Below are 9087 nucleotides of genomic sequence, written 5' to 3'. Positions count from 1 at the left end.
TTCAACTCTAGAATCGCAGTGTGCAACGGAAGCATCCATTCTCCTTCTTCCAAAAGTCATTTTATTCATTATCTAGGTAAGCTTCTAACTAAATGATATTTGTTATCACTTCTATAGGAATAATTTTCTTCCAACTTTATTTGAGTTTTTATATACATGAGTTTGTCRTCCTTAATCTACAATATTTTATTCATATGCCTACTAAATCTTTACAATACAATTTATGTTGAATCATAAACCTTTAGGTGGTTGTKCTTCCATTTGGACCATTTTGGAAATTAAGTCCTAACTTCATGCATATACATAATATTTCCTATAAACTTACTTTCATTGCCGTAAATATACTTATTATAGCTTTTTTGTTCTTTTTTTGACCAGATATCAGTGAATCAACCTTTCCAAAATTTTGAGAACGTAGTCGTCATTTCATCTTCCAGGTTATCTTCAATCTATTTATGCATAAAACCACAAACATGATTGTCTTTCAAACCTCTACATTTTATACTTAAGTTCACACATTTTTAAGACGACCTTTGCATTCTAGATTGTATGTACCCATTATGCTATTAACACTTAATATTGAAATTCAAAAGGGTAGATGAAATGTTATATATTGATGATAGAAATCTCGAGCAAGAAAAACACTCTTTATATTTACAATGGTTTGGATAACTTTTAACATTAATTGCTATTTAATTGTCACGTGAATATGTTAATTTTTCATATAATTATATAAACTTTAATCTATTCCACCAAATTTTAACTCCAATACTCTCTTTCAAGGCGTACCCTGGCATAAAATGGAACTGTTTGACGCGTTAATTCAAGTTACTGTACATTTACCGGAGTCACAAGAGCATGTTCACAACCTTCAAAAGTTGTTCACGTGTATTTGTCGTCATCATAAAAAGCATAAGCGACAATTGGAAAAAGATCAACCGAGCTCTTCAAATGGAATGATGGCCAACAACTTACGATTTGTTAGAGACAGAATTAGAAAGCATGCACGACTGAATCGCATGTTAATCCTCATTTATAACAAGTACAGGCATCATGATTTGCACATAACTCTTCGGAGTCTTTCGCAAACTTTGAACTTTTTTTCAAATTCAACCGCCTACACCAACATCAAATATCTTGTTGAAAGTCGAGGTAAATCACTTATTCAAGTCATAAATAAGCTTTCAGTTGTGCTAACATCATAATATAACACAATTTGAAACACAAAATACCAAGAGTTCTACAAACACCCTAACTTGCCAAGTTGAAACACAAAATACCTTATACGAATCTCACAACGTACAAACCGGACATGCACAAGGTAACTATTATTTATTTAGAAATATTTGTTATACTTTTGTGCTTTCATATTACTTTATGATGCTTAATTTCTCATTTTTTAAATTCACCACAGTTAATTGGACACAAGCATGGTATTTTGGACCTCCTACATACACTTGTCATCATTGTGGCACAATGTTATGGTATGAGGAATGGAACACCAGAACTCGGACTACATCACAACCAAAATTTTCATTTTGTTGCATGGAGGGGGGTGTTCAAGTGCCATTATTAAAGGAACCACCCGAATACATGCAATATCTCATGAGTGATGCTTCTGGGCAAAAAGTAGTTCAATTTCAAAAAAACATCCGAACGTATAATGCCATTTTTGTGTTCACGTCAATGGGTGGTCGTATTGATTCATCTATTAATAACTGAAAGGGCCCATACTTGTTCCGTATGAGTGGCCAAAATTATCACCGCATTGGATCTCTGTTGCCAGAGAATGGGCGAAAACCACAATTTGCACAACTTTATATATATGATACTRACAATGAGATTGGTAACAKAATCAATACATTTCAGGACAGCGGTCGAGCATCTATGTTGGACCATGAAATTGTGCACGGCTTATCTCAAATGTTGGATTCTCATAACATTCTTGTAAAAAGTTTCYGTATGGCGAGARATAGATTCAAATCATCTCYACACTCTTCATTTCGATTGTGCCTCAAGGGAAACAGAACAACAGATGGTCGTCAATATAATATACCGACTGCTTCAGAAGTTGCAGGTTTAATAGTCGGGGATTTTACARAGTCGAATTGCCATCGTGATATAATTGTTGAGCATCAAACTACAGGTCTTCAAAGAATCACATATTTGCATCCAAGTTTCATGTCAATGACATACCCATTGATACACCCATATGGTGAAGATGGTTATAGAACTGACCTTTCTATAAGAAACTTGTCAAACAGTGAATCAAAAAGACAAAAATTGACGATGAGACAATATTATTGTTTTCGTCTTCAACAAAGATTACAYGAAGGAAAAAGTCTTCTTCAAGGAGGTAGATTGCTTCAACAATATATCGTTGATTCTTACATGGCAATTGAAGAGGAACGTTTTCGATGGATAAGAAATAACAAGACAAAACTCAGAGCTGATCTTTATTCTGGATTAATGAATGTTGTTCACCGTGGTGATTCAGATTGTTCAACGGTGGGGAATTCAATTATCTTACCATCGTCACCCACCGGAGGACCACGCTATAAAGCACAAAACTATCAAGACGCAATGGCAATTTGCAAATGGGCTGGGTATCCAGATTTGTTTCTAACTTTCACATGCAATCCTAAATGGCCTGAAATCAAAGACATGCTTCAGAAAATTGGCCAAAAAGATCATGAAAATCGTGCAGATATTGTGTGTCGCGTGTTTGAGATCAAACTCTTCCAACTAATGGAAGACCTGAAGACTGAACAACCATTTGGACAAATAATCGTATGTAAGTGAACACCATACGCAAACTTCTTCTACAACTATTTTACTACTTCAAAATGCGACCATAATTTTATCTGATCATGATTCTCAATTCCATAACATTTTCACTTATTATATATCGTAGGTTTGTACACAATTGAATTTCAAAAAAGAGGATTGTCGCATGCACATATCTTGCTCTTCTTACATCAGACGATAAAAAATTCTTCAGGTGACCATATCGACAATATAATAACAGCCGAGATTCCTGATCCACATGTTGATTTTAATGGCTACAATGCAGTCAAGAAATTTATGATGCATGGGCCATGTGGAAGTTCAAATCCTAAATGTCCATGTATGGTACAAGGCAGATGTTCAAAGCTTTATCCAAAGAAGTTTGTTGACAAAAACATTATCGATGCTGAGGGATTCCCGGTTTACAGAAGAAGGAAAACAAATATAACTATTTGAAAGAAAGATATCTTCTTGGATAATCGTTCAGTGGTCCCATACAACATAAACTTGTTGGTTAAATTTGATGCACATATTAATGTGGAGCTCTGTAATTTCTCCAGAGCTATAAAGTATCTATTCAAATATCTTCATAAAGGATCCGATAAAGTTATTGCAACAATTGAATCCTCGGACAAAGGTGAAGGGAACGATGAGATCAAAACTTATTTGGACTACAGGTATATATCAACTGCTGAGGCTTGTTGGAGGATCTTTCAGTTTGACATACATTACAGACACCCATCAGTTGAAAGATTGCCATTTCATTTGCTTGACAATCATACCGTCGTTTTTCGTGAAAACAATCGTGTTGAAAACGTTCTATCTATGCCTGGCATGGAGAAGACAAAGTTTACAGAATGGTTGGAAGCAAATAAGAAGTATGTGGAGGCACGACAATTAAGTTATTCAGATTTTCCCACACAATGGGTATGGAATTGAAACGAAAAAATTTGGACAAAAAGAAAGAAATGCATTGCAATCGGTAAAAAATTTTACGCCTCCCCTTCAAGTGGAGAGCGTTTTTACATGAGGATGTTGCTTAATTATGTCAAAGGATGTACTTCATTTGAGAGTATCCGAACCGTCAACAATGTCACATACCCTTCTTTCCAAGATGCATGTTATGCACTTGGTTTATTGGACGATGATAAAGACTGGATTGATTGTTTGACAAAAGCTGCAATGAATTGCATCATCTATTTTTTACAATGATCATCCATTGCCAAGTCTCAAATGTGTCACATCTTTGGAAGTCTCACTACACTACATTGTCTGAAGATATTCCTTACCTCCAAAGGAAAAAATTTAGGGCGCCGGACATGCATTTAAATGACAAACAAGTGGAAGCATATACCTTGGTTGAAATTGAAACAATAATGTTGAAAATGGGAAGAAGTTTGAAAGATATAGTTGGAATGCCATTGCYGAATTTTACATTGTTGCRAGAATCAAAAAATCGGTTGATTGATRAAGAACTTGATTATGATCGTCATCAATTGAAGAATCTGCATGACCAATCATTTGACACTCTAAATTCTTGTCAGAAAAAGGCATATGAAGCAATTGTTCTTTCTGTGCAATCCCAAAAGGGAGAATTGTTTTTCATTCACGGTCATGGTGGTACCGGGAAAACCTTTCTGTGGAATACAATCATTGCTAAGTTTAGATCAGAAGCAAAAATAGTTTTGCCTATTGCAACTTCGGGGATTGCAGCTTTATTATTGCCTAACGGCAGAATGGCACATTCTCGCTTTCATATCCCGATCAATATCACAGCAGAATCAACTTGTGAGATTCGACATGGTACAACGTTGGCAGAACTTCTCATGAGAACCTCTTTGATCATTTGGGATGAAGCACCAATGGCACATAAATTTTGTTTTGAAGCTTTAGACAGAAGTTTAGGAGATATATTTAGAACAAGATTTCCCAATAGCAATGAAAAACCTTTTGGTGGACTTACTGTTGTTTGTGGTGCGGATTTTCGTCAAATTTTGCCCGTTGTTCCAAAAGGAACTAAAGGTGATATCATTGATGCTTCTTTCAATTCATCCTACTTATGGCCATATTTCAACGTTCTTAGTCTTAACCAAAATATGAGGCTATATGCTGGAGATATACCAGAATCTGAAGCTTGTAAAATATATTCTTTTGACAAGTGGTTGTTTCAGCTAGGAGATGGTTCTCTATACGATGACATTCAAAGAGAGTTAATCAAACTTCCATCTGATATCTCCCTAAACCAATGAGATGACCCAATTCAATGCATGATTCAAGCTGTGTATCCATCGTTGTTGTATAATTTTGACAACCCTGCATATCTGAAAGAAAAAGAGATATTGACACCAAAAAATGAAATGGTTCATGATTTGAACAACATAATTATGGACATGCTACCGGAAGAAGGTGTCAACTATCTCAGTTCAGACAATGTGTGCAAAGCAAGTGTACAAACTAATGAAGAAGATCTTTTGTATCCATCAGAATTTTTGCGCAGTTTAAAATTCAATGGTGTCCCAAACCATGACATTAAACTAAGAAAAGGAGCTCCAATAATGCTTCTTAGAAATCTAAATCAATCAGAGGGGTTATGCAATGGCACAAGATTGATCGTTACAAAATTGGGAAAATGGTCCATCAGAGCAGATATTATTTCTAGAACACATGTTGGCAAAAATGTCACAATTCCAAGAATAATTATGTCCCCAAATGAAACAAGATGGCCATTCAAGCTTAGTAGGCGTCAGCTTCCTTTGGCAACATGCTTTGCCATGACAATAAATAAAAGTCAAGGACAATCACTACGCCATGTTGGCTTGTATCTCCCGAACCAAGTGTTTACCCATGGCCAAYTGTATGTTGYTGTATCACRAGKTACATCACGTGAAGGGTTGGTCATACTAAATGCCGACAATGAGATTGAAGATCGAACCTTAATTGAAAATATTGTTTTCAAGGAAATCTTCCAAACTATTTATTCAACAACTCATGATCTCCTGGTACGACATCCTCAAGATTTATAGTAACTATTAAATATTGATTAGCAATAACACTGACACAATATATAAACTAACACTTTTCATTTAATGACTTTTTCTACAGGAAAACGAGTCTGCCATCTAGCAACGGATTTTCAACCATGCCACAAGTTTATTGGATTGTTCATGATAGAAAGTAATATGTGGCTTTCTCTCCAAATAATATACCGAATTGACAATAATTATCTATACATTATACWTTTATTTCTCACATGCAATATATTACACGACTATATTCTTCTTATAAYAAGACAATCAAAAGCATGAATGTTAGTTTTACATCTACCAAATGTATTTCGTACCATTTCACAATTTAATAGCGTGCTCATAACAAAATATGATCTCTAAACTTCTCACTTATTAATTTCTTAAATCACATACTCCATCACAACCTAAAATTCTTTCMCACYACATATTMATTTTCYWTGAAACAATATATTGCAACTCTCTTTATGCTTACAAAACCAAACATTCGAACATACAATTCTAATATTATTATTGTGAAACTTTTACCACTTTATATTTAATTCAAACTTCTCGATGTTTTTCTTCATTAAGTAATATCGACCGCGCGAAGCGCGGTAACATTTCCTAGTTTAACAATAAACCAAAATAACTACTCATACAAAATGTGAATAAGGATTAATATTCAAATACCGAAACACGGATAAAACTCTATTATCCCAACCACCAAAAACATCGGTAAGTTCCATTATACCAAACCCATAAATTATGGATACTCTTCAAAGCCAGAACAACACTGAAAACATGGATAATTCAATATCCAAAAATAACACATTTCGTTGACGGGGAGACTCGTTTCCTTTAAACGTGGCAGAACACAAAAGTAGGCCACATACCAACATAGTCGAACTACACCTAAGATTCATTGCCTTTAGTGCACACTATAACAAGTGTCACTTCAAACCCTTAAATATTTTTAGTGTTTACTCCATCGAGTTTCACCTCAAGGCCACCATATACCTTTAGTGCACACTTATTTGAGTGTCATCTGAATCTTAGTATTCAGTTGTTCTCTAGTTCAATTTCAACTTCAAGGTTCCCATTCGATATTTAGTTTCTACTCACTACATTAAAGATAGGAACCTCAAACTTCCTACTTGGATACATGGTGTATTTAACCCTTATGCATAAGGTTTAAAATATCTAAACCACAATACGCATGGTCCTAGAATCCGTCTCACAAGAATCTCTACAATATCGAGATGACCATAATGCCTACTTGAGCATTGGTCACAAAGTGAGGACATCAAGACCTTTCACTTATGAAACATGACTGACTTCATATGCCTATGAATCGAATGTATTACATTCTAAATTACATAAATACAAATGAATGACCAACACACTTAGAAGGAGGAAATGGGATTCGAACCCATGATTTATCAGTTGGTTGAGCAGTCATGGCGAATAAACACAAACAACAAGCGAAAGTTTAAGGATAACTGTAGGTCGGTGGCTACCTAAGGAAACTCCGATTATAATTTTTTGTCTTACTTTTAGCCAAGCAGGGGAGCTATCCGCATGTGCCCCAAAATGACATCCGTTTTTAGGTAATGGGTAAACTACAAACTGTTAATTGGTATCTATACCAACAGAAAAATAGAATAAATCATGCGACATTTCCTATCCACATTGTCCTTGGTGATCTCTATTATGGAACCAGTGGCTTCCTCCTAAGATGGGTTTATTCTCATATAATTATGAAATAAAAGCGCAATATATACATATCATGTCTCAAGCTCAATGTACAACAAATAAAACTAGACAAATGTCCCCAAGACTCATTGGATCCATATCCGAGCCAATAAGTCAACAAATCAGTTGACTATTCAATAAAAGTCAATATAACCAATAAAATACAATTATCCGAAGTTTATACACCTTATACCCAAAAGGTATGAATATCTTTATTATCGATTCAAATGTTAGACAAAATCCCCAAAACATACCATAACTTCAAGGAAGCATTTCCAAATAAGCAATAACACTCAACATGTGCCTAACAACTCAACCAAATAGACGGATGCCGGGTCCACCAAATAATTAGTTCCAGCTATTGGCCAATTACAACCAAAATTGTAACAACGGTAAGTTGGGTCGAATCCACAAGGACTCGGTTTTAACTTATTATTGCCAAATAATTCAAGTACAAGAACGATTAATTAAAGTAAATACAAAGGAGGGCGAGTGGATTTGAGTAACTAGACTAAACATGCGATTAAAAACTATTTGAAAACGATGAATTTAAAATCCAACATTAGTTTTCTTACAATTAAGATGTTCGTACCTATCATTGATTCCAAAAATGTAAGCATAAAGAACAAACCCAAGTTGATTATAGTCGTTATCAAGCTCTAACGACCTCTATTTTTCCTTAAATTTACACCAGTTGAAATATCTCTTAAACCGGATCTTAGGGGCTGTTTGGCAGTTGTTGAATGGTTTAGTGCAGTATGATTAAGTGGTCAGAATGATTAAGAGACTGTATGATTTAGTGTCAGATAGAAAAAGGTTGTTTGGAAATTGTTCTGAATCAATTGTCTGAATGACATAAAATTACCATTTTACCCTCGGTCTTATGTTTAATGAAAATTAACGTTTGACAACACTTCTGAAGAAAATTTCTAAATGAAAAATAAAAAATAATTAATGGTCCAAGCCAATACATAATATTATATCAATCCAAACAAGCATGACAATGTCTGTTCAAGTTTTGGCGTAACAAAACATCACATGAAACACAACTTCAAGTACAACATCTAATTTAAAAAGTTTGGTAAACGACCCCTTAGGATAGAAAAGTTTACAAGAAGATAAATGTAGATTGTTTATCCACCATATAATTCTTATACCCAACAAAAAGATAAATACACGTTCTTTATCCACCATATAATTCTAATACCCAACCTCTTGTTTTGGTAAATGTGGAAGTCCAGTCCAAGCACCCCACCCCCAATATCATCAATATTATAATATTACTCAAATTGTACCAAAACCGTGGGAGGGAATACATAAAACCATGGATTGTTTTATTTCCAAGTTGTCATCTCAAAATTGGTTTCTCCATCAACCTAGAAGAAGCATCTCGAGGTTTGTTAAAATGCTTTTTCTATTTAGAAGGCTTGCCGAGGTTGGGGGACATATCATGACAAAACCGAAGCACACCTTGTACTTCATGTTGGGGGACATATCGCCTGATAATTTGATCAGAGCAATGTTTCCAAAGGTAAGGGTCAAA

General features: G+C 34.8%; 2 protein-coding genes across 2 annotated transcripts; both read left to right on the top strand.

Moving 5' to 3' along the window:
* Positions 1–1743: 1743 nt before the first annotated feature.
* LOC112519944 lies at positions 1744–3726 on the top strand. Its single transcript, XM_025128260.1, has 3 exons — positions 1744–2794; positions 2915–3127; positions 3275–3726. Exons 1-3 carry the CDS (start codon positions 1744–1746, stop codon positions 3724–3726), a joined length of 1716 nt encoding a protein of 571 aa, XP_024984028.1.
* A 446-nt stretch (positions 3727–4172) lies between these two features.
* Positions 4173–5036, top strand: LOC112519943 (ATP-dependent DNA helicase pif1-like). The gene has a single exon (XM_025128259.1). It carries the CDS (start codon positions 4173–4175, stop codon positions 5034–5036), a length of 864 nt encoding a protein of 287 aa, XP_024984027.1.
* The last annotated feature ends 4051 nt before the right edge of the window (positions 5037–9087 follow it).

Source organism: Cynara cardunculus, assembly GCF_001531365.2.
Source record: "Cynara cardunculus var. scolymus isolate 2C chromosome LG 10, CcrdV1, whole genome shotgun sequence".
NCBI classification, from domain to species: domain Eukaryota; kingdom Viridiplantae; phylum Streptophyta; class Magnoliopsida; order Asterales; family Asteraceae; genus Cynara; species Cynara cardunculus.
This window is presented reverse-complemented; position numbering and strand designations above follow the sequence as displayed.